Source organism: Hyposmocoma kahamanoa, unplaced genomic scaffold, assembly GCF_003589595.1.
Source record: "Hyposmocoma kahamanoa isolate Upper Pololo Valley unplaced genomic scaffold, ASM358959v1 185, whole genome shotgun sequence".
NCBI classification, from domain to species: domain Eukaryota; kingdom Metazoa; phylum Arthropoda; class Insecta; order Lepidoptera; family Cosmopterigidae; genus Hyposmocoma; species Hyposmocoma kahamanoa.
The window spans coordinates 499445-526803 of NW_020653715.1; the positions used below are offsets into that span (position 1 = coordinate 499445).

At 36.1% G+C, this 27359-nt stretch overlaps 1 protein-coding gene across 1 annotated transcript; it reads right to left on the minus strand.

Moving 5' to 3' along the window:
• Positions 1-23123: 23123 nt before the first annotated feature.
• On the minus strand, positions 23124-27023 carry LOC113226234. The gene is made up of 4 exons (XM_026458794.1): positions 26967-27023; positions 26523-26596; positions 23778-23946; positions 23124-23291 (listed from the first exon to the last, which is right to left on the minus strand). Exons 1-4 carry the CDS (start codon positions 27021-27023, stop codon positions 23208-23210), a joined length of 384 nt encoding a protein of 127 aa, XP_026314579.1. The 3' UTR covers positions 23124-23207.
• Between the last annotated feature and the right edge of the window lie 336 nt (positions 27024-27359).

Here is a 27359-nt window from a genome sequence, read left to right on the forward strand (position 1 = left end):
TTGTGACGTGTTGAAATAATTCCGGATGGTGCTGTAAGTGACAATTCGAAAATATACAGAGATGAGAGAGTAAGAATTTTCAGCTTTTTAAAATGCGGTTGAGAACTGTTCGTTTTCTTCGGACCACAAACAGCCCGTATATCTTTTGAACTTTAAATACACGTTCAGTGTATGGTGCACTCCCCTAAAAAATATTCAGTATCTTAAATTGGTTGCTACATAACCATGGTTTGCGGTCAACCAAGCGTTTAAGTTGACTATTTTTGATAACCTGAATAACGCATAAGAAAACTTTAATATAAAAACTTTAATATATTAACTCCCTCCGTGGCCGAACGGTTACCATGCCGGACTGCCACGCAGAGGTCCCAGGTTCAATTCCCGGGCCGGGAGAAATACTTGTATGGCCTACATTTATTTCTCTCGTGAGTTTGGGTGTAATTTGTGGTTGTCTATGTGTGTGTCCATGGCACCCGCGACACAGGGTTTCCCTAGTGCGGGGCTATGTTGATTGTGAGCGTTATTATAAAAAAAAAAAAAAATATCTCATCTCATACATAATCTAGCTTGGCTTATATGTTGCCCAAACATCTACGCCATTTATATTCTCTTTACTTATATTATTCTTGTGCTATAGACAATGTAAATATATATGTCGGAGTACGACGTAAAGGGAACATTGAGGAAACCTTTTGCGTCACTGATTGTGTCAAAAGTTATTAGACAATTTTCCGATTCACTATTCGTTATCAAATGTGAATAATAACTTCAGTTCATTGCATTTGATTCGTTTATCCACTTACCACCGTAATTAGTTCAAAAGTACAAAAGATGAATCACGTTAAAAGATAGATATATAGATAACTCGTTTATTTGCTGAATCACAGTACATTACAAACACGCTTATGACATAGGTAGGACGGTAATCATAAAGAAAAAGGCTAGTCTAGGTATGCGGGTATGGCCTAGAGTATTATGTTGTGTCAGATATAGATTTGAGTGTACTCTGTCAGCAAAAAGAGCCTGAAGACGCTGATGATTCTGCCAGGTCCTAAGGTGAATGAAAAAGAAGTAACTCAGAATAGAGAATCAACATGGAGTTACAATGTAAGGTATGTAGTTATAATATTAACTGTATAGGTGAACAAGTTATTATATAAGCTATAAAACGTGGACAAGGTAACTAGAAAGGAAAGAAAAATGTGAAAGATGTATTAAGCAGATTTTAAACGTCACGCGGCAAATTCAGACGAACCGCCATTGATTTATTTTCAAATCACCGACACACGAAAGCCATCTTGTCAATTCGTGTTCGTTCATAAAGCCTAGATCAGTATTGCCAACTTCACTTCTTATTTTCATATGGCAACCCTGCCAATAACCATCATGTTAAAGGACCACGTCAGACAACTAATTAAATTTAACTGCCTCAATTACATCAGCGCTATCCTTTCTATGACCTTACCCAAACTGATGAGACATTTGTAAACATGGAAACCATGATCGAACTTGTTAATGCGGTTCGTAAATAGCTTAATTCGTTTCTCAAGTAATTAGAAAATAACACGTGATAACAAGATTTATCCTGCCACAATACTTTTAAAGTGATAACTGACTCCGACATACATATATATTTCTTCTATATCTAGGTTTTACTGCAAATGAGATCTAATCGACACAAACAAACGCAATAATCATAGATATGAAATAAGCGCCTAGTGTCTACACGGAATACGACAGTAATCCAGGATACCTCCAAAGCATTCCGAAGCTTTGTGCACAGCCTCTCGGCTTCATCATCAACGTTCAGAATTAGCAGCAGCACACATACATTAGACACACCAAGGTATACATACCAAGGTATGAAATGTTAATTTCAACAGGAATTACAGATTTGGCCGTATAATCACGAGTGCTAACGGCGATCATATGAAAGTAAAATGAATATTAAAACAGTGTCGCCAATATAACAATCCAATGCACTGTCGCCAACCGCACAAGTATCGCACGTAATTCAAATCGCTCATATGGCGCTAAATTACAGTAAGCAATTGATATTCAATTCATTTGTGTAAGAAAACAGTAAAACTATAAATTAATTGACTCAAACACGTATTTTATTATAACTTACCATAATTTAGCAGCTGTATCTCAACTGCCTGCGCAGTGGTCACGACGCGCGCTCGTGCAGGTTAAGTAGCTGTCGCATTTGTAAAAAACGACACAACACACTCCTACACTCTCAAAGTACACAAGTCAAGTCAAGCACAGTCACAGCTATTCCTAGTATAAGTACAAGTAATGAACAAGATTCAAATGTAACAATGTCGGTCATTTCCACTAGTCAAGTGATATTATCCACAGCGTTAGTGGATGTTATGAATCCAGTTAGCAAGCAAGTTCACACAGTCAAGGCACTACTTGACTGTGGCAATATGTCTTCCTTTATCACTGAAGGCACAAAGGATGCTCTAGGTTTGTCATCAAGGCTTCCGTACTACTGCCATAGTAGGCATAGGCAATGCATCCCTAGATAAAATCCCAGAAACTTGCGTTCCTTAATTTGGAAAAGCGCTTTGAGAGGCAACTCAACATAAAACAATTGTACACTAATTTTATGCAGGAGTACCTAGATCTAGGGCACATGTCTGAGGCCAAGGTTTCAAAATCTGACACATGCTATTTTGTCCCGCATCGTCCTGTATTTAAAGACAAGTCCGAGTCCATCAAGTTACGAGCAGTATTTGATGCCTCCTGCTCCACAACATCAGGGTTTTCAATCAATGATCTTCAAATGGTAGGCCGTAACATTCAAGATTCGCTTTTCAATATTTTAGTTAGATACAGATACCATACCTTCGTCTTGACCGGCGATATCGAGAAAATCTATCGCCAGGTCCTAGTTAATGAATTAGATCGTGACCTACAGCTAATTCTGTGGCGAAGCGATCCTTCTAGCTCACTCAAAACATACACATATTCAAAATGACTTTTATACGTAGACGATTTGATAACGGGTTGCGATACGGAGGAAGAATTAATTCATATACAATGTTCAATTACAAATGCTCTAGCTTTAGGCAACTTCAGTCTACAGAATTTTAGATCCAACTCCCAGACCGTTGTGAATCGCCATAAGATTATCGTATCATAATGTTTACATTCAGGCAAGAACTAAAATCTCGCCTACGATTATGTCATACGAGATTCGCAAGCAACTTAATCGCCTCCTCGACTGTTTACACAGAGAAATATGTAGTAAAGAGATTCTTGCTTACGAGTTTTCGACTTGTCTAAACACGATCTCGTATGACATTTTTTCAAGTTCATACGATTATCGTACAAATCGGTTCGAACCGTTTTGAGTGCGAGAATTGCCATTCGAGTTCAGTGATTACTGCCGTATGACTATGGATATATCAAAATGATGCAAAAACCATTCAAATTTGAAACTGCTGATAATATTAAGTTCATTGCACTGTATAGAAATATAATTTTGATTTATCTTTTTTTTTTAAATTTTATAACTACTGACACAAACAAAAACTGACAATTATGATAAATTTATAGGGCGAGCGAGTGCGTGAGTGAGTACGAGAGTGACTGAGTGACTGAGTGAGTGAGTGCGTGCGTGCGTGCGTGCACGCGGGAGTGCGTGCGCGCGGGCGTGCGTGCGTGCGTGAGTGAGTGAGTGAGTGGTGAGTGAGTGAGTGAGTGGTGAGTGAGTGAGTGAGTGAGTGTGTGAGTGGTTAGTGAGTGAGTGAGTTGTGAGTGAGTGGGTGAGTGAGTGAGTGAGTGAGAGAGTGGTGAGTGAGTGAGTGGTGAGTGAGTGAGTGAGTGGTGAGTGCGTGGGTGAATTAGTAAGTGAGTGAGTAGGGAGTGAGTAGGGAGTGAGTGGGGAGTTAGTGAGGAGTGTTTATTGAAAAGTACATTTACTTGAAAATTCGTGTCGGCCGTCTTGGATTTAGAAATAAATGCTATGTTCGTAATGAGCTCCCCCAAATACCTCAAAAACGATACCCAACTTGCCATTATTTGAAAAGTGCGGGCACGACTTTTCATCCTGGATTTAGAAAGGAGTGCCATATTCGTTACGAGAGCACCCTAAATACTATATTGCCCACGCTATATTCGACCACAGAGGCACTCACCGTTATTTGAATTTTTTTTTTCGCTCTCGTTCCATTAATTCTTGTCTTAGAAAAGCAGTGATAATCAAAACACCCTCGCGCACTGCACTCGTGGTAGAAACGGCTGGCACAGAAACTCGAAATACGATTTTTGCTTTCGAGTTCTGTTTACACGGAGACGTTCAATATTGAAAGGCGAGGAGATTATCGCTCACGTGGACGGTCGATAATCGCGAATGTTTAGACGAGGAAAGTTTTTTTATATTCTTTCGATAATCGCATCTTCGAGACGAGAAACTCTCTCCATATAAATGGGCCTTTAAGGCCGAGTGGTGCTCTCCCATACCCCGTGACATCGAGCGTGCGTCAAAAAGGTTCACTGAGAATTTCTCCCACATTTCACAAATTGTAATTCCTGGACATGTAATTGTACACTCACCTGTTTCAGTTGAACTCCACTGCTTCGGCGATGCTTCCCAGGCAGCTTACGCTGCTTGCGTCTACTTGAAGTCGATCGACCGTGCAGGCAACGTGTTCGCTCTGTTGCGCGAAGTCTAAAGTAGCGCCTTCAAAACCCGTACTCACCATTCCCCGTCTCGAGCTTCTAGCGGCATTGCTGGCGGCGCATCTAGCTTCCGCCGTGCGTGATGCTCTACGGCGGCCGGTCAGCCCCTGTCATTTTTGGACCGACTCTTGATAGTATTTATATTTTATACTCAATATGATTGGGCGTTAACTAACGCTATCTACAAATTCCATGTAAAATTTATAAGTATGGCCACCAGGTTTCTCGTAAAAAAATATAGGTGCTCTGTAAGTCCCTTATTTTAAACGAAACTTGTGAAATAAGGTTACTTTCCTAAAATACATAATATTCAGTCATTTTAATGGTTTCATAATTCTCGTTTGAATTAATAATGACTATCTGAAATACATCACAATTTATCTGTTATAGTTTCACCATTGCATTTTGAAAGGTTGCTTTTTTGATCAACTTCCATTTTGGACGGTTATATTATGGTTTATAAAATTAATGATATTTTGTAAATTAAGATAACTACGACGTGGATAAATAGCTGCTACACTCAATAAAATATCCTTGAAGTTTTTACTTTACATCTTAGTACTGTATAATATTTATGCAATGTTCAACCAAGTGTACTGAACAATGCTGCTCTGTGATTGGACGATATTATGGTATATAAAACTGATGATATTTACTAAATTAAGATAATTACGAGATTTATATAATTATTACAGTAATTTAATATGTATTACCTTTGTTACTTTATACCTTTATAATGCATAACATTTACTATTTATGCTCAACCAAGTGAGTCAAGAAATACTGCTCTGTGATTGGACGATATTATGGTGTATAAGATTAATGATATTTGCTTAATTAAGACAACTATGACGTTCCTATAACTGTTATAGTTCTTAAAATATGTTTCAACAACTTGTTAGGTAAAAGCTTTCATTCTCTTCAGCACTGTACCAATGTAAACGATAATTATTTTGTGATTGGTAAAAATAGTATGTATGTATGAATAAATTTCAAAGGAGGTTTTGAAGGGTATAAAAAGGATTGTAAAGCTGGAGGAGACAGAAAAACTGCCGAACCGAGAACCAGCTAAAGTTAAGTACCTACCTGCTTTGTAACTTGTTCTATTGCTACTGTCTAATTGTGTTGTGTAAATAAGGTCTCTTTGCTTGGTAGCAATAATGTAAATTATTGCTACTACGCTTTGGCATAATTTATGTACCTAAATGTGTGATTAGTCTTAGAATCCTTTATAAGTAATTGTTGTTTTGACTCGTCCATTTTAATTAATTTTATAAAAATTAAATTAATTTATTATTAAATTAATTTCCATTTTCTAGCACAGCCATAATTCTGTAATAACTAGTACGTTAAATCCATCCTTTTAAAAGTGCCATTACTTTTACTTTGTTTATCTTTTTTCTCAAATTATTTTATTACTACAACAAAATTACAAACATTATTGTTTTGTACCAACTTTATAAATTAAAACCGAGTTATGTTTTTGAAAGTACTGCTTTTAGTTTTGTTTTTAAAATTAGTTCGCAAACATTTTTTACTATGTACATCTCATTTTGTACTACCCTCTAATGGAAATAAATTTGGTTTACTAAAATTATGCTTTTCAATTTCATAGAAGTTTAACGTCTTTATAATAGAATCTAGTAATTAGTAGACACAAATATGATTTTTCTAACACGTGGTGCTGGCGTGGCTCGCCACAGACCCTTCTCGAATCAAGGTGTAGGTGGCTAATAGAGTTAGGTGCGTTAATGAACTCACTGAGTTCCGCATAGAATCCAGCTGATCTCGCTTCTCGTGGTGTGGACTCTCTGAGAGAGGCTCTACCTTATGGTGGGAAGATCACAGACAGGTCGGATCGCTGACTGACGACGAGCTAGACAATGCGTTTGTGCACCACAATTTGTGGAATTCCCCCGGATGAAACATGCAGACCCTTGTTTCAGAGCCTTGGTCTGTTGCCACTACCATCATTATATATACGAAATTTGCATCTTTGTACGAAAACACACATATTTGTTTAAGAAAGCCTGTGATGTAAATACTAGACTCAACAGAAACCCGAACAGACTTGTACTTGACACTATTCCTATGACTGCTAAATACAGTAAAAGTTGTTTAAAAATGTGTGTTGACATATATAATAAAATACCACTTGAGATTAAACTATTACACTTAAGTTTATTTAAAACAAAGCTGTACAATTGGTTAAATAAAAATAATTTCTATGACCTAAACGAAATATTTGACAGAAAATGTGATGTAAGATTTTATCTTGAAGATTATCATTCTTGACCAAATTAATTTGTAACTTGACACGTTTGTGACGTTTTTGTATTATTGAGTTGTGGTAGTCCGATCGACATTATATAACTAGACATTTGCATGCTATTTAATATATGCGAAACATGTTTGTACTGGCACTCTCCTGTAACATCTTCTGTTATACCATGTGTTAAGCAAATAAACGAATTATTATTATTATTACTATACCTAACGAGGATTGCTCAACGCGACTCCTTTCCTGATGTGTTGAAAACGCTACAGGAGGGTCACCAATTAAGGCCTAAGTCCGACGTCGCCGCCCTCAGTCCTTTCCTAGATAAACATGGCGTCATTCGAGTAGGTGGCAGGCTCAAGGCCTCCGAGTATAATTACGACAAGAAACATTCAGTACTAATAAAATTATTATTCATACAGGAACACTTGCGACAGCTACACGCCGGTCCGCAGCTCCTACTAGCATCCATTAGAGAAAGCGTCTGGCCCGCGGGCGGAACAGACCAACCTCGCCCCACCGCTCGTGCTTGTATCAAATGTAGACGCATAGGAGCACAGGCTCTAGAAAATATCATGGGGGACTTGCCTTCTCAACGTCTCACGCCAGGCTTTCCTTTCGGTACAGTCGCCGTCGATTTTGCTGGTCTTTTCATGATAGCTGATCGTCGAGGACGAGGTTGCAAGATAACCAAGGCATATTTATGCCTATTTATATGTTTCAGGACCAAGTGTGTGCACCTGGAAGCCGTGAGCGACTTGTCACAAGATGCGTTCATTCTCACTTTGCGTAGATTGATCTCTCGCAGGGGTAAACCCATGGAAGTTTACTTCAGAGTATCACAATGGCAGGAACTTCGTAGCCGCGGCGAAAATAATAGCCACTTTCATACAAGAGAATTCTGAATCGATTTCTAAATTTGCACGTGATCAAGGTATTAAATTTGTTTTCTCCCCTGCTTATGCACCTAATTTTAATGGACTAGTTGAGGCAGGTATAAAGCCAGTGAAATTTCATCTCAAACACATTCTGAGTAATTCACATCTTACATTCGAGGAATTATCTACCTTATTCAGCCAAATAGAGGCTATACTAAATAGTAGACCACTATGTCCCTTGTCATCGTCGCCTGATGGTTTTACCCTTCTTTATTGGCACTTCCTTATTGGCAGATCACTGACGTCACTGCCATCTCCGTGCTTGTAAGGGCACAATACAACTAGTTGGACCTACCAGCGTGTTGAACAAGCAAGACAGCATTTCTGGAAGCACTGGCAACTCGAGTATATAAATTCGCTCGATCGCCGTCCGCGTTGAAAATAACTGCCTACTGTGCGTATATTTCTATTTTTTATTATACAAGTTGAAACTTTTACATTCTCTTATTTATGTCACCCCCTGCAATAATAATAACCTTTAGTATAAAGTTTTTGCTTCACAATAGTTTCAAACCTCGTAAATGACAAATTTTGAATGTCAATCAGAATCTTAGTGTAGAAGCGTATACATTGCCCCTTAAATTAATTTGAGACTTTATGAAGACGACTGTCAAGAACGGCTACTTTATTTTTATTTCTCGTATCAATGTCATATCTGTCATTATTTTTCATAAAATAATTAATATTTTTTTTAACATACGTAACATTTCGTCGTCTTTACTTTGTCAAACTCGTATGTTAAAGCACAAAGTTGAAATGCAAAAAATGGATTGTAAATGCAAATTTTGCGTGCTGATTTCATATCACATTTCCTTCATATTCACACATTGGCTTATACCTATTCTTAAAGTAATGCGTCCAAATTAACGCCCTTGATAAGAAATTTAAAATAAACAGTAAAATTCCCTAACCGCACGTTTCTGCAGGACAAAGATTCTACTGATATCGGCGGCATTGCCCCAAAACAAAATACCGTATTTCATTAAATTCTGAAAGTAGCTGAAGTAAACCAATCTAGCTGTTTCGACGTCTGACAGTTTTCGTATATCATTACCACAACCATATATATAATATTTATTCATATATTATTTCATTATATCGACCAAAGATAATGTAAAGAATAAGAAATAAATAGGTAACTCATTACAATAAAATAAAACCAATATTTGTCATTGTCATTGTCATGTTATATAATAGTCATTTAAAAGTACAATAATTGAGCTGGAACTCGCACATCAAAGTCAAAGTCAAATAATCATTCATTAAGTCAATGATTCCACAGGCAAAATTTTTACATTTGCAAACGTCATTTATTAAGCTACTATACTACTACTATTTCTACTACTACTTCACTACGCTGACCTCCCCGAGAAGAACGAGTAAGAAACTCTAGGGATTGCTCTTTTCAAACAAACTTAAATGCTATAGAATAACATTTTGAATCATATTTGTGTGCAATCTAGACTCTCGTAGTCTTTCCATACATCCTTTATCTACCGCGTAGTCTACAATTTTGTAATATGACTTTTCAATTAAAATACTTTTAATGTAAATTTTCAACTTAGAAGTGGTGTGAATATATGCTCCGGAATCTTATTGTAAAAATGCATACAGTTCCCCATAAAAGAATTGTTTACCTTAGTTAAACGAAAACGTTCATGTACAGCCACATAGAATATCAACAGAGTGGAAAGCGTTAGTATCCACGGTTACACCAAATGAAACCTCGCGCACGCGTCAATTGGATACGTGCCACATCCCTTGCCCCACGTCTCTGTAGCCGGAAAACACGCTCCCCAATCTGCGGCATTTTCCAAAACGCTATGCCATATTTCTGTACCTTCAGTGCGAAACGGTTAAACTAGCTTATGTAGTAACGCTAGTTTATATAAAAAGTGGATTTTGATAACCGCTCACGCGATGCGCTCCCCCTACCGCAAAATGAGGACTATTTGATTTCGTAAATTAGAAAAGCATTCAGTTTAAATACAAGTTTTTATAACTAACAATTTTTACTCTGCATTGCTAAATAAATACCCTCCGTACTTCCAACAAAAACATCTCAAATAAAATGCAGTAATACACCGCCAATCTGCACTTGAAAAGCACTAATGAAATTTTTGGTGTACTTGGATAAATATGATAATATTCCGTTTGAGTGGTTCTAACGTTAACCATGAAATTACTCCTTAAAGTATAGTTTATAAACATTTATATTCAGGGTAAACTTAAAAAACGCTACTTACCGTATGTTTTCAATAAATAAACACCGAAATCACCAGCCCAAACAATAACACACACGATTGTCGTGACGTATTTTTGAAATTGTTTATTTTTTTTAAATGACAGACCCAGGCATTAAAAACTTAATGGTTTTCTAGAGTAGTTACCGAAATAGCAATTAATATTAGTTCTTTTACCTGTTATAACTTCGATATCTGATAAATCGGTATAAAATCATCACCGGCACCTCTAGGTGTGGTATGCGTCTACGGCTGCATGTATCGCGTGAGCGGATAACATTGTGTTTTTTTCATATTGCTACGTCGGTTGTTTTGACACTCGTGGTTCTACGAATATTGGCTGCGAACTTCGTTCCCACTAGTTCAATTGAGTAGTTCCGAAGATATCGATCGTGCAAAGAATATTTGCAAAAAAGAGGCCATTTTGTCCAAAACGGTTTTTAATATTGATTGTAATGAATATTATGATGTTTTACTACTATGATACTCATTTTTAACCGACTTCAAAAAAAGAAGGAGGTTCTGAATTCGTCTGTATAGTTTTTACTTTATTTTTTGTATGTTACGCCGTAACTCTTTTGTAACTTTTCTTTTTTAATTTGTAAACCGATTTTGATGATTCTTTTTTTCTGGTGGAAAAAAGTGTACCTCAGTATTGGTCTTATTTAAATTTGAAGAAAATATTCCACCTCTAAGGGTGGCAAACTAGGGGATGAACCCGGTTTCGCGCACTTTCCGGTAAGTGTTTTCAATAAAACTTGGCAAAGTACTCTGTACTGAGATTACGTGAAAAATGTTTAAAAATATATTTAATCAATACTCTTAAACAATTTTGCTTGAGTTCGAATAAAGTGGTACTATATTACTTTAATCTTCTCTCTCTCCCTCTTTCTTTTTTTATTTGCTTTTCACAATTAAGTTTATTAAAATCGATTTAATATAACATGATTAATTACAAGATTAAACTGTTTTCATAATTTCATTTTAATTTACTATATGACCAGAACTGTATTGCATGTATATACATATACTGCCGCGCACATGCAGCTCAATTTGCAAGCAGCCAGTCGCTGTGTAGTCGTGACATTGTTCTTTTTTATTTAATGGAGTAATCTGACAGTTGTGTACAAACAAATGTTTCAATTAATAACATTTCCTTGCGGTAACAGTTCCTCCAAGATATGCTCCCATCGCATGCTCGCAGACACAAGGCAGAGTGATGTATCTAACCTAGTACCTCTGCCTTCTGCCTTAGGCTTGCCAGGCGACCGGGAAACCCGGGATTGTCCCGGAATTTTTCGTCTTGTCCCGTGTCTAGTAATCAGACTTTACTGTCCCGAATTCCAAACATTTAAAAGTTGTTTTTACAAACTTACTAGAGTCAGTTCTTTCATAAAAGAAATCCCACGCAGTGTTGCAGCGTCGTGCAAATGAATGTCGAAATATTGGTTGCGAATGAAGTAAAATTTCTGTAGGTACTCAATGAGTATTAAAAACTCTCAAAATATGGTAGAGAACAATGTTGCGGCCATGTAATGATCGTCAAATTAGATAGATGGCCATCTGAAAAATTAATTCCAGCAATTACCGCGGGACTTCTTTTGTGAAAAGCACTCTAAATTTGCTAGCACACACGAGTACTCGTACGCGTACGGCGAGTCTGGGTGTACGTTTTTGAAAATAACGTGGATTTATATTTTCTTAAAACATTGTCGCGGCGTAATACAAATATCTATTTATTTTCATATATTTGCTATGCTACGGCCCGTCTCCCTTACCTTAGAGTACAATTGTCCCGGAAATGATAAGTCAGTATGTGGCAACCCTATTCTGCCTACAAGCCCGCGGGACAACTTAGCTAGCTGGTTAATGAATCGCCACTGAGTTATAAGACTTAACACGTTTTTCTAAAATATAGGTAGGTATAATATTATTATCTACCATGTTACACTATATCGTGAACAAACACATGAAGATTGGAGAAATAAAACAGCTTTTTATTGATAACTTACCATATGAAGAATTTTGATGTCAAACACCGTCGCGTAAACAAGTCTGCAGTCTGCGAGCATGTCATGGATAAACCTACACATTCAATGAAGTTTGACAAACTCCAGGTCCTTGCAAAAGAAGTTCGTTATCTGCCCAGGATGCTGCGAGAGGCCATTGAAATTAAAAAACATCCTAATTTCAACAGGGAAGATGGTTTCTCCGTACCACCAGTTTGGGATCCAGTATTTCCTCTCATGAAAAATCCCAAACAGACATAAGACTGCAGTACTAATTAATATGTTTTAGTTTATTCTAATTTCTGTTAATAATTAATAATAAATTAAACTTAATAAAAATTCATTCAATAAAATAATTTGTAAAACTTAATGTAGCGTAAATTGGAATGTTTTCTTTGTAAAATTAAAAATAAGGTATTTAATTAATAACTATTGTAACTATAGTGAAAAAATAGGGTGGTTTGCATCAATATTAGACATAACTGGTTGAAGACTGTACCACCTCAGTCAACCGTGACCATGGGACCTGTAAAGGGCCCGAAACGTCGGTTTGTTTGAAAAAACAAATATACGCGATTTAAATCCGGAAAAATAGTTTCATTTCCTATGTGTGTTGTCGCCGCGCTGACGTGTGATTGGTCGAGAGTAAAAATATACACGTGAGCGGGAATTATTGTCATTGGCTGTGTTGTTACCGCGCTGAAGTATGATTGGATGAGAGCAAAATACACACGGGAGCGGGATTAATGCTTATTGGATGTCAATGAAAAAAAAACCACACACTAGCTGTCTAGTCGGTTTTGGGATTTTAGAAGACGATATTCATCCGTTGAAAAAGATTAGATAAAAAAATAAGTAACAATTTGAATAGTACAAAGTTTTATAAGTTCTCTTATTGTCTAATATTGTTTAATCGATAATTTTGCTGGTAAAATTGAAATAGTAATTGTTTCGTGGTGTCAGTATCGTTCTTGATATATGCTGTAGTAATTACCAATTATGTTTAATAAAATATTTATCCACTAATAGTCTGATTCTTTCATGTGTAACAATCGCGAAAACCTAAGAACTCGATAGCTTTTTACTGTTTCAGTGAACCTTGTTATACAGAACTTTTGCCCATCTCAGCGGAGAAAGCACAAGATGTAAAACTAAAATCCTTGTTTAATTATATTGATCAAGCGGTGCAGGAGTTTTATCGCACCCTGTAGCCCGATTCCAACATACCCGGTATAGATCACGTTCTGCATGATTGTACTCTTGGGTCCTAACCTAACCTAATGAAAACTAGTTTCCGACAATTAACTAATTGTTATTAAAAGGAATTTTTTATTCTACAAAAATAAGCATTAAACTAAAAAAAAGTTTACAAAATAAACTAGTGAACACTAATTTTATTTTTATTTTTAATAAATAACTGTTAAGTAATAAATAACAAAAATTTGTATTAAAATAAACGATTATCTTGCTTTTAACTTTGCTAATTATTATTTTACTTTAAATAACCTACACGGATTGTTTTTGCAAAACTTTATTTGACAACGTCTGTGGCATAACTGTACTAGGGTAGCTGGACAAGGTCCCTCCACCTGGATGAGGAGGTCCAGAGCTTGCCTCCCGATAGGACCAATTTTGGAAATAACCTTTCCGTGTTTTGGGTAGAACGTGTCCAGGGAATTAGTTACGAGATCCGTTGTCTATTGACACTACACAACATAACACCGCACTAAAATTAATAATTAATTTCACCATATAAACTCTACTTTAACCATATCACACATTTACATTTTTTTGTGAAAAAGGATATAAACAATCCCTGTAAGCCAAAATATCTCCTATTTTTTTGCAAAATTCGCCGTCCTTTTACAAATTACTTATATACCTTTTATTCCATATATAAAGAGTATCAAATGTACTTTTTTTTTGTAAATAGGTCGGAAAAAAACAGCTTCATAATTTTTTTCACTTTAAACCATTTACACTGGAGGTACATATTTATAGATTTATCACAGAGAAATGGTTCAGGATGAAGGCATAGTACCAGTTTTCCACAAAGATTGTTTAGATGCTCCCACGTCATTTACTGGTAAATCATCAAAGGATGTGGTTATCACAAAAGCCAGCCATCGGTAAGTGGTTGTGGATAAGCTCGTCGTAACTTGTACAGTCAACAGCACGCTCAGTATTACAAAGAAGATTTAAATTCAACTCTATGCCACTTATAATACGAATGGTCGAATGTCCAAAGTGTAAAGCTGAGTGTGCGATACGAGAGTATCGAAGTCCATCCATCAAGCGGATCGGCGTGCCGCATCGATCAGTGTCGCGCGCTCACCGCACAAGAACACCGATGTACGACGAAATGTATGAAACGATTTAAAGGTGCCCTGAAATTTAGATTCAGATATTTATTCAACCAAAAACACATCACTACACAACAAAAAGACAAAACATTAGTTTATACGCGACACACACGTGCGATACTCACTCAGTTTCTCAGTTTTAGGATTCCCTGAAAATCAGCGTTACAGCCTTTTCTCGGCTGTGATGTGATATAAGCTGAGTAGATTCTTTTACATACGTATTTTACATCTATTTGTTATTCTATTTTATTTTTTGTTTTAGTTTATCTTTATCTTTCTTTTTATCTTTCTTACTGTGTATTTTTGTGTTGCGGCGTTGTAATAAATGGTTTCTATTATATTTAAAAAAAATTGGAAACATATATATAGCATAAAGCTGGTCTCCCAGAGGAATTCCATTCCTGATGGGACGAATATATTGTGGGCCTGGTGGTAAACGACACACATATTTATAACAGTTGACATGTCACTCAGAAATCGCAAAGACCTAAGGGGCACTGCCACTGAGGCAGAAAGTTGACAACTACTACGTGCTCGTAGTTTTTCTAGCACCTAAGTAATGTAAGTATTATTGCACTCCGGTTTTGAAGTACTCGTTTGAAAACCGGAACCCAGTAAAGCTCACATTACAGCTTGGCGGCAGAAACAGGTAAGCTAAGGAATTGTATTACAATGTGACAGTAAGAACGAGAATAAAAATTGTGCATACTTTAATATCGAACCCTCGATATTAAAGTGAGTAATTCAAAAAGATATATGTATGAAAAATGGTTGGTGCCACATGATGTAATTGTAATTAAAAAATTGTCTAGTTTGAATAAAAAATTATTTTTTTGAATAACGTAATTTTATTACTAAGCGTGCTAATGCGCTGTAGCCACATCAAGATGGCGTCGTGGTGTTTGTGAAGAACCTGTTTTATGCGATTCCATCGCTCGTTATCGTAGAGGAAATAAAGTGCTATGTAACTACCATAGAGCAGAAAGTCATCCAATTCCGTAAATGGTTGATAATTTATCACCAATAAACGATAGCTGTCACTCAATACCAGGGGTTCGATTTTTTAAATTCTACAGATAGAATTCTCGTACATCACACAAAAAATTTCTTATTTCTAAGAAAACTCATATCATTCGAATCCATTTCCGTCATCAACGTATTAAACGCCACAAAAGTGGGTCTTTTCAAGTGAAAAAACCAAAAGGCGACAGGTGACAGGACGAACAAATCGAGCGCCTGCTGTTAATCGACACACCTGTCCATAGCAATTGCAATGCCATTCAAGCTTTAAATCGCAAAGATCTGAGGGACACTGCCACTGCACCTGTCACCCTGAGACGTTAGTTGACAAGTCCACGTGCCTATAATTTCACCAGCACCCTACTTGTCAAAACCGAAACACGGTAATGCTCATATTACTGCTTGGCGGCAGAAATGGTGACGGCGATGAGAGCCCAGTGAGAGGATAACGATTGCTTCTCAATTGAGAGGCCAACTGTTCGAATCCTAGCTACTTTAATTTCTGTGATAAAACCTGCATGTCGAAAACGGTTCTCAACTCCTGGAAAACTTGTAAAGTCGCACACATATTTGGCCAGCTAAACGGACTACATCGAAGCCTAGCATCATCGTGAGAGTAGATGACCCTTCTTCTTCGTATCAGCTTTATTCACATTAAAATTTGGTATAGGTCTCCTTCAATTTTGTTCGGCGGGTGCCCGGTCACCAAAGTCGAGGTAGACGACCCCAATCTATCAATGTTTAAAGGATGGGACAGGAGTACAGAAAAAACAATTTGGAAGTTCAAGCAAATATTGTTGTAGGTTTTTCGCTTGTTTATTCTTTGAAATTTATACTATATTAAAGGCCCATTTAGATGGAGAGAGTTTCTTGTCTCGAAGGTACGATTATCGAAAGGATATAAAAAATTTTCCTCGTGTAACATTCGCGATTTTCGACCGTCCACGTGAGCGATAATCGCCTCACCTTTGAATATTGAATGTCTCCGTGTAAACAGAACGTGAAAGCAAAAATCGTATTTCGAGTTTTTATGCCAGCCAGTCGCTATCAATGCAATGCGCGAGGGTGTTTTTTGGGTTAAGAAATTGTATAAAATTTAAAAAAAGTATATATATATATATTTTCATCAGTTCCAAATTGGAATGATTTTAGCGTCATTTTGGTATTTCCATAATCAATAACGCAGTAATCACTCAACTCGAATGGCAATTCTCGCACTCAAAACGAGTCGAACCGATATGTACGTTTATCTTATGAACTTGAAAAAATGTCATACGAGATCGAGTTTAGACAAGTCGAAAACTCGTAAGCAAGAATCTCCTTACTACATATTTCTCTGTAAACAGTCGAGGAGGCGATTAAGCAGCTTGCGAATCTCGTATGACATAATCGTAAGCGAGATTTTAGTTCTTGCCTGAATGTAAACATTATGATACGATAATCTTATAGCGATTATTGCTTGCGATAATCGCGTACGATTTTTCGTCACGAGTCGTGCGATAAACTCTCTCCATCTAAACGGGTCTTAACACGTTGTGATGCCTGTAGTAACCACATGCGACTTTACTGTACCATAGCGTTAGGTGCCACACACCACCCAATAGCATCCGTCGGAAACAATTACTATTAAATAAGTAACACGCGACGAAATTAAAATGCAATGTCAAGTATGAAGCTTCGTTCGCATCGTGCATTTTTAAATTTGCTTCAGTATTACTATTTTGACGGTAATTGTTTCTTCGGACGGAGAACGCGAGTACACCCACAGGAGCAAGCGTCAAAACGACAAGCGAGATGCTAAGGTCGTAACTGTCACTGTCGTTACAGACGAATTTTTATATAGATGCTTAGGAAATAGGTACCAATACTTTTAGTGTCAATTATTTACCTCATTCAAAAAGGAAGGACTACGATATTTATTGAAATAAATATAAATTATTTTATTGTATATCATGATGGTTTTATTATTATATTTTTCATGAGCATACTCCACTATTTTGAGAAATTCTTTACATCTGCTGACTCGAACTCTAGCTCAGTTGGTAAGAGTAGTAACCACGGTGATGCAATAAATACTGGTTCGTGCCCAGCCAGATCGAAGGGATTGTTGTTTGTGATTATTCTATTTCTGCATCAATAATAATACCAGTCTACGATATAGATTTTAAGAAATTTAATACGCCATTTTTTGCTTAGTTTGCAACTTGATTCAATTTTCTTTTATGTCAAAAGAGTAGCCATCAAAAATCCTAAAACCCAAGTGGCAACGGAAGTTTGTTAGGGCCGCACCGGTCATGTTATATGGGTAAATACGTAGCGTTTGCCACCTATTGCCACCGTGCCGGTCATTTTGACCCCCACGCCCCTAATCGGTGGCTCAGATGTCGATGGCGAATGTGTTAATCAAGTACCAAACACATGCATGTGTTGCATTGTATATTAGTAACCACTACATTGTGATAAAAACCTCTTCAATGTTTTTTTTAACCGTTGAACTACCTCTGGCGACTCCAATGATAATTCTGACAAGCAACGATGCAGCAGTAAAATGCACAGGATAATTGTGTAAAGGACGGAATTGTAAATTCGGATAGTTGTACGGAAAAGTGAAATTTAAAATCGCATAAAAAGTCTTTTAGATTTGTTTTGTAATTGTTCCTTCTAATGCAAACTAACTGTTTTAAAACGATCCATACTTTATTTTTGAGCACCTTCTCTCCCATATTTCATTGATAATCAATTGTATCCGTAATGTTGATGTGCAGACAGCAATTCTTACTCCTCGTTCGTCTCGCACCTCGAGAAGCAATCACTGGCGAACCTCTTTATCGTATTTTCAATTCGAAAGCTCCATTTACAGCTTTTAGCTGACGTGAAATGACCCAATGAGGTTGTTTCGGAAAAGGTTTTTGAAAAATTTAAAGGGGATTATTTACATCCCAAAAAGGAAAGTTGCTCGGTCATTGATTGCAAAGGACTGCTGCTATTTTATTCATATATTTTTGCCACATTTTCAAACATCATTATAATAGTATGGATGTAATATATATGGAAGTCAAACATAATAGACACTTATGAACTTACGGTATCAAGTCACTTTACTATGCACAGTTTGCACCGTAGGGATTGGATGAGGAGGTTTTTAGGAAGCGAAGATTTTGCAGTTGATTCTGGTCTGGGTACATAATGCCTAGGAGTGATTCCATTGCTCTGATACTCTGCTCTGGTGGTGGTTGAACATTCATTATTACTTACATAGTCCGATAAAGTGTGATATTGGATATTGTAGGTAGTATGGATGGAAGACTCAAACATGCACTCACATACACTAACACATAAGTTAATTAATTTTTAGTCTGTAAATTTTAAATTTTTATTGAATTCGAATCGAGATCGACGAAATTTTTTCTGAGTGTTCGATCTTTGTATTAATTATTATAACGAACTAATTTCAGTCTGTAAAGTTAATGTAGTAAGTTAAATTTCTGGTACTTGTAATACCAGTTTAGAAATTAAAATATTTTCTTTCATAACGTTTAAGTAATATAAGAGCAATTCATATTATAGAGGAGCGGTGTTTCCTGATACAAGCCCTATCAAGCCTAAAAACATGAACTATGTCATGTAAAATGAACAAATAGAAACTTTTTTATGACAAGCATTATTACATAGTAGTTGAAGTAAATTTCAACTGTATTTTCAAACTATGAAAAGTTATTTATTTTCGCAAACCTCGAATAAGCTAATTCATGAAAACCAACGCGAATATTTGCTTTGCATTTGACTTGCATTCGCGCTGAGCCGGGGAGACTATTTGAACTGGAATTTACCGGAATTTTCTAGAATTTTCAAGATCTATCCGCCTTCTTGTCGTTGCGAAACGATTTTTCGGAATTCTCGAAGATAGTTTTCAAATATTGAGTCTTAACACAAATAGTTATTTGTAAGAAGCAATAAGATTTATGTTCAACAACCTTTTAGCATAATTTTAGTAATAAATAATAAAGTTTGTACCAAAATGGAATATTTCGTAAATTAAGAAACGCCTTTTAAACGAATTTTATTCGCATATTCTTTGATCACTCGATAAAATGTATCGCTTGTTAATTAAAAAAATACATAATTTACACGAATTTTGAGTAATTTAACAGTCATCGTAAACATTTAAAACATAACAACTTACTATAATAAAGTACTTAAAAAATATATATGACAGTATCGGTTTCCGGCTTCTACTTTGTTTGGGATAACTATTTTAAAGTAATATGTTATGAAATAAACCCAGTTTATAATCTATCTTAAGCCCTAATTTTATCTAAACATCCAAACTTATTCAATATAATATATATGTAAACAACTTACACTTGAAATGGTCAAGTCAATTGTACTAATTCAAAAGGGAGGAGAAGCTGTGTGGGTTGCAATATAGATATTTTTGTTTATAGATATTTTCGTTTACACATCACAAATAAAAACGTTCTAAAGGATCTAAACGGATTACTCTCATCGAATTTTCTCATCCAACCGTACAGAAGCTGATGATAACCTTTTGAATAAAGTAATTATTTCAATACAGTTTTAAACCTCGTAAATGTTGAGTATGAACAAGTATCTTATAATAGATGCGTAAACATTGTTCCTTATGAATTTCTGACTTATATATTTGAAATATTACTTAAAAGGGATGGGGTTCTATAAGAATAAACTCATTTTAAATCCCTTGTAAAAGCCAGCTGTCGTCAACTCTCCCTAATAAAAACCTTCGTAAAAACTGAACCTTCATAAAATTCGCATGTTAAATGATTTACTATATCCTTACAATGTCATAAAATTGTGCAAAAGAAGCTAAAAATATGATGTCAAATTATCAATCTCTTTTTGAAATAAAAAGAGTTGTTGAAAGTAGCTAGCTTACAATTGGTTCTTTTTTAAAGAGGCCTTAATACGCAACAAGTAATCTTTAAACAAAATCAAACGTATTTAAAGTAAAAATGAACATAATCCGCGTTGTTGCAGTATTAAATTACTGTAGGTCCGTTTCAACGATCACTACAGACGCCGCAGTGGCTTCAATTGGATCAGTGTTGCAAGCGAATAGAAAAATACTATCGATAAACCAATCGATACTATGACAACGTCGAAAACTATTACTGTCGACGAACAATATCGACACAGGGTTGTTAGTACACTATACAAATCAATCAATATTATCGATACAGTGACATTCGAAATAAACTATCGGTAATTAAACAAATTACATGTTGTCGTGGACAAATAACACAACCAGGACCAGTAAACCAATAGCCTTACTAAAAATTGTAGTTTATCAAGCAACCAACATTATCAAAGCATTCCTTTTTATGTCCTAATAACTACGTCGTCTTTCATATCACAAAACTCTCTTATCACACAGTCTCTATTTCAGTCTCTAAAAATTACACCACACCAATACATTCACCCCACTTTCAAACGTCTGTCATAACCAACATTCACTACCATACATCAGGCGTGGGGCCAACATGAAAACAGCCAAATGCATTTTTTGCTGTGTTCTGATTACCTACAACTCAGAACTCTACTCACTTCCGGTTTTCAGTCCAATATTTATTATATTCAGTTCAATAGTCTAATAAAAGTACAATATTAGTTTTTATATTAGACAACATCACACGCTGCTCTGATCCCAGAGCAACTGTGAACTAACTAACTAAAACACGTGTGTTATGGAAATTGGAAACAACAACAGTACCACAAACACTCATTGACTTGACCGGGGATCGAACCCGGGACCTCAGAGATGACAACACGATGAAATCCGGTGTGCAAGGCCCTCGACCACGGAGGTTTGTTCCGTAAGCTTAGCATGTTAAGTATTCCAATGATATTACTGATCAAATTAGAGGCTACGATTCTCTTTGCCATTGAAATAGTTAAATAAACCCTTTATGCAATTATCGATAACCATACAACCCTACGGCTGCTCGGCCAGATCGATCCGAGAGTCGGTGGTTTCCAACACTACTTTATACAGATTACTGACAATCGATCACGTCGACAGCGTAAAGAGAGAGATAATCGTTTTAGAGAGAACGATAGTGGTCTGCGGAAGGAAAGACATTTGTACCGAAATCTGTCTTTAGGATTTTTTAGTTGAGTCTTTCTCCATAAATCCAAGAGACGTTTCGTTTAATGACAGTATCTGCTCATCAGGCTTGGTATGACCGCACAGACAAACGATATGTCTTCTTCAAAATGTAAATTCACGCCCAAAAATTACTTCACGCAAATCTACAGATACGAGAGATGGGTTTACTGTGAGAGTATTCATAGTTTAATGGCAGACAGCATTTTGCTTTGGGTTTACGCCGCCGATATTAATAGAATCTTAGAGCAATTCACAAAGTGGGCCTCCGAGTGTCTCTGGAAAATAAGTTTAAAGAAATTAATATTCACAACAGAGTGCATTTACGAAAGTGTAATTTATGTTAACAACAATACTTTCAATAATACATACGTATTATATTAAGTTCCATATAGTTATTAAAACGCGGAAAACAAAAACTTGCTGTTCATATCAGACGTCTCCACAAATTTATCTAGGGAACAATGTGTATGCCTCTATAATAAGACCTCGGTTGATATTCAAAATTAGTATTGAAACAAAACTATACACTGAAGGTTACTATTATAACGTTTCTGCGTACTTGAATGATAAAATCCATGGCATGTTCTTTCAGGTTGCTTCTATATTTGAAATAAATATTGAAAACGATAAATGTAAACAAATGTATGTGTAAATTTACAACGTGCAATCTCTAGAGTTTCTCGCTCTTCTCAGGGGAATCTGCCTTACGGATGAGAACTTGTGTTTAATCAATAGACGATTTTAAGTGTAATTTGCATGCCTGTTAAATGATACCCTAACCTCAGTACAGAGTACAAAAAACCGACCTCAAAAATTATTTATCTCCTAGTTTACCACCCTTAGAAGTCGAATATTTTCTTCAAATTTAAATGGGACCACTTCTGAGGTATTCTCTAGTTATGACGTAATATACATACAAAAAAACATACGGTCGAATTGAGAACCCCTCCTTTTTTGAAGTCGGTTAAAAATAAATTTGAATTTCAACTTGAAATCGAGCATAACCTTCGAACACACTAATATTATAAGCGCCGTAGTTATTACGTAAGATAAAGTTTCCGTCGCACACTTGCTGTAATAATTTGCCGTATGTAGTTCTTAAATTTTTTTTTACTTTTAACGTATCAATACCTCCAACGAACACTACGTCAATATTATTTTTTGATCAGATTCTGTTATTTTTATAAGCAACCATATTTATTTACTAATATCATGCGCCCAGAATTTTGTGGAAAAAAAAGAAACAAAAAACAAAATTAATTAAGTTGGCATGTTCATTGGAGGTATCGGTGTAACCGCATGTGACTTTATTGTACCAAGAATAAAAGACACGTTTGTTAATGTTAGTGCGAAGAAAAGAATAGAAAATATTTTTGAATTTTTGTAGTATGTAATTTGCTGTAAAATGAAGTAATCCATGTTAATCACTTACTAATAAGAAAGAGGTATATGCGTGTTTAGGACGTGACGTTTGTTTGTTATATTGACTTTACATTATGTACAATGTGTGTCTTATCTAAATTTGATACTCCTTGTAGTTCCAGTTCCACGTCTTGTTGACGCTGTTGTCGCAAACGACTGGCTTCAGTGGAGAATGAATCTGAAATATATAAATATTGTTGTATTCGAAATAATATTGCGAATGTTATCTAATAGAGTCGAGTTTCTTTGTTTCAAAGTTAATATGAATAAAAAATTTAGCATTTAAAACCAAATGGACTTAGCTATCGTTATTTTCCCATAGAATCCATAAACTTAAAAGTGAAACAGTGACCGACTTTTGCACTTTCAAATGTTACCAGTAAGAGCTAACGTGAGAGATTGTTTAGATTAATAAAATACAATAAATAATAATTAATTGTTTGCTCTTGCCATATACTTAATTGTAAGTTAAATTACAATTGTAAATTAGTCTAAATTCTTAGAGGTATTACTACCAAGCATTCATAAATATAATAAATACTTGGCGCCAAAGGGATTCAAATCACACATCTCTAATTTAACAAATATAAATAACATAAAGTATAGAACATAAAGAGTATGTCATGGGGGATCGTAATTGTAGTGAGTCGTCATTACAAAGTACCTGAGGGCCTACAGGCTCGCTACAAGGCGGTTGCAAGCGCAGAGGCTCGTATTCATCCGACATGCCGCTATCCGGCGACGGAAGAATGTTTATGTAGCCCTGCGGCTGGGCACGGGTCTTGTGCACGCAGTAGTCGCCCGTGAAAGGATTCTGGTACGCCACTACCGTCCTGTTGAAAATTGATAATAAATAGAGGTTAAGGGAAGACGTTATTACATTACAAGATTAAGGATAATTTTTTTATGATACAAATGACGGGACGAACACGTCGTGCGCCTAAGCGACACGCCTATCTATAGCATTTGCAAGGCTACCTATCAGTAGTCCGAAATGACGTTTTCCAGAAATTTGTTTCGTTTGCTCGAATTTTCATAACCTCGAAAGTAATTAACTAACTAACTGCCTCCGTGGCCAACGGTTACCATGCCGGACTGCCATGCAGGTCACAGGTTCGATTCCCGGGCCGGGAGAAATATTTGTACGGCCTACATTTATTTGTCTCGTGAGTTTGGGTGTAATTTGTAATTGTCTATTTGTGTGTCCATGGCACCCGCGACACAGGGTTTCCCTAATGCGGGGCTATGTCGAGTGTGTGCGTTAAAAAAAAAATTTTTTGAGAGGAAAATGTTTTTTCTTTTAAACCTAATTTAATCTAACCTAACCGAACCTAATTGTGTCTTTGCGATAAACATCTAACATATCCCGAAAGAACAGCGATTTCGTTATTATTCTGTTTTCGGTGTAATGAAAAATCGAACAGACGTTATTTCGGAAAAAGAAAATTCGATTTGTGATAGGTCACCCATTTGCAATGTCACTCAGAGCTTTTAATCGCAAAAATCTTATAGGCGCTGCCACTGCGCCCGTCACCTTGAGACATAAGTTGATAAGTCCCACGCGCCTGTAATTTCACCAGCACCCTTACCCTCCAAAACCGAAACGCAGTAATAGTCACATTGTTGCTTGGTGGCAGAAATAGGTAACCTGAAAGTTACTTTCCTAGGCGAACTCTTTCACAAGGAGCTCTACTGCTACTACAAATTTATTAACTATGAAACAATAACATTAATGTTAAATAGTCTTAAATTAGGATTTCCCTGTTCTATTGATACCATAACAACGAAATTAACTCATGAAATACTAAACGCTCATGCAATGTAATTTAAAAAAGTCCTTGTTAATTGCCGAGAATCATAGCCTTGAACACCTCATCTAGAGCTAGCAGAGCTAACCACTGGGCCACTGCGGTCGTAATAAAAGTAACGAGCAGCGAACTAAACAAGAACATGTTATCTGTTTCCAGAACTATCAAGTTAGTTCTCCGCAAAATTTTCGCGTAGCGAAGCAAGTGCTACGCTCGCTCCGTAGCGACGTAGCGTTTACGGCGTAACAACAACGTAGCATTGTCATTATTATGATAACTTCGAAAATGTAATTATTAATACAAATAGGAAATGAAACTATTTTTCCGGATTTAAATCGCGTCTATTTGTTTTTTCAAACAAACGACGTTTCGGGCCCTTTACAGGTCCCATGGAAAAATAGTTTCATTTCCCGTGTGTAACAATCGCGAAAACCTAAGAACTCGATATTAATACAAAGATCGAATACTCAGAGAAAATTCCTTCGATCCGGCCGGATTCGAAAATTTAGTTTTTAATGTGTAATATTAAGCCGCTACCAGATGGATTGCATGCACTCGATATATTATACAACTAACCTGACTGTATACTGTTGATGACACTGCTTGTGAGCAGTTTTTGCCGCGCGTTTAGCTCAGGTGCTCCGTGTATTTGTTGATTCCGAAATGGTAGCACAGATGTTATTTTTAGCTTATCATTGTATTCAGAACATTTATGATTCTAAATGCTGACTTTACATTGTATTAAGGAAATAAACGTGTCACTACCGAAATCCTCCATTTTAATTTGTCAACAAACTGTCGTCTTGAGACGCCTTATCTTCTTTGAAGGTGATTTCACATTAAAAAATATTTTAAGAATTGTGCAAATGTGAATAAATCCGTGTAATAAAGTTTTACAAATTGTGTTTTCGTTCATCAAGTAATCGTTACCTTTTGCTGTTACTGAATAAAATCAAGTTTCATATATAAAGAAGTCATATATCCTCTTACTACTGTCAATTGCAGACCATAAAAAAATGTTCGCATCGACTGCAGCTAACATTCGTAGTTAAAATTTCGATTGCACGCATTTAAAGTCTGCACGATCACGACTGCACACATGCAGTCTATCTGTCAGCTCTAGAGACGAAAGTAGATTATTTTGTTAATAATCAAAAAGTATGTCCAAGTCCAAATTTTCATTATCAGACTAGTTTTGTCAAGACCGTTAGTCAGCCGGCTATACACAAGTTGACGTCAAAAAAGGTGCCCATAGACAACTATGAACCTAGTGTACTCATAATATCGTGACGTTTATTTAAAGGGCAAGTACATATCGCACCCTTAATAATAAAGCGAGGAAATAAAAAAGTACAATTTTGTGGGAAAAAAATGTAATACATCGTTTTTCATATCAAATATAATTTTGTTATATTTGGTAAATAGTATGACGAGATTTTTACATTTTTAAATTTATTTTGTTAATTTACTTACTAAATCACTTAATTCTTACTCATTTACTTAATTTTCCCAAAAATTACTTTTCGCACTAAGCCTCTTTATCCTTGAGGATGCTATATTGAGTTTCTCACATTATACTCTAAAGTGTGAATGAAAGTTACCTCAATTCCTCAGCAGTTTCTCCTTCTTTCTTGTGCGAAAACACTACTTTTGTAGGCCTTAATAGAATACGCGTCTAAAAAACAACATTATAAAATCAAACACACAGAATCGACACTACAATTCCATTCCATTTAGCACGAATGGACGTAACTTGTGACGGTATATTTACATAATTGGATTCAGAATTTAATATTATATGTTGTAATATAAATAGAACGGCGACCACGTCAAAGCAAACGTAGTGTGGACGGACGACCTGAGAAAGGGGGGTCGCTTGTGGTTGGATGCGGTCGACAGAAGACCGGAAGAGTTGGCGTGCCCAAGGGAGGCTTGTAACTATTTTACCGGCACTGCCACTGTGCCGGTAATTTTAAAGATGATTTTTTGTTGAAATCGTAAATTACGCCCATTAGTGCTATAAGAGACAAATTGTATGTGAGTACCTGCAAACTTCGCAACAGCCTATATACGCAGAACACGCTATACCCGCACATGAACATTATTAGAAGGTACTGGAACAAAAATATTTTTTAAGCAAATATATATAACTTTCTTTATTTAAAATGAGTCCGTTAATAGTTTTTTCTATCATTTAATAAAAAATTTAATATTTTTTTATGATACCGGTGTATATTGGTAAGCGACTCAATAGTTGCAGTGCCACTTAAAGCTTGAAACCACAAAAATCTGAGGGATACTGCCATTGCGCCCGTCACACAGAAACATAGGTTGACAATTTCCATGTGTCCGTAGTTTCACCAGTACCCTTCAAAACCAGAACGCAGTAATGCTCGCATTACTGCTTGGCATCTAAAATAGATAATGTAACAAGCTTT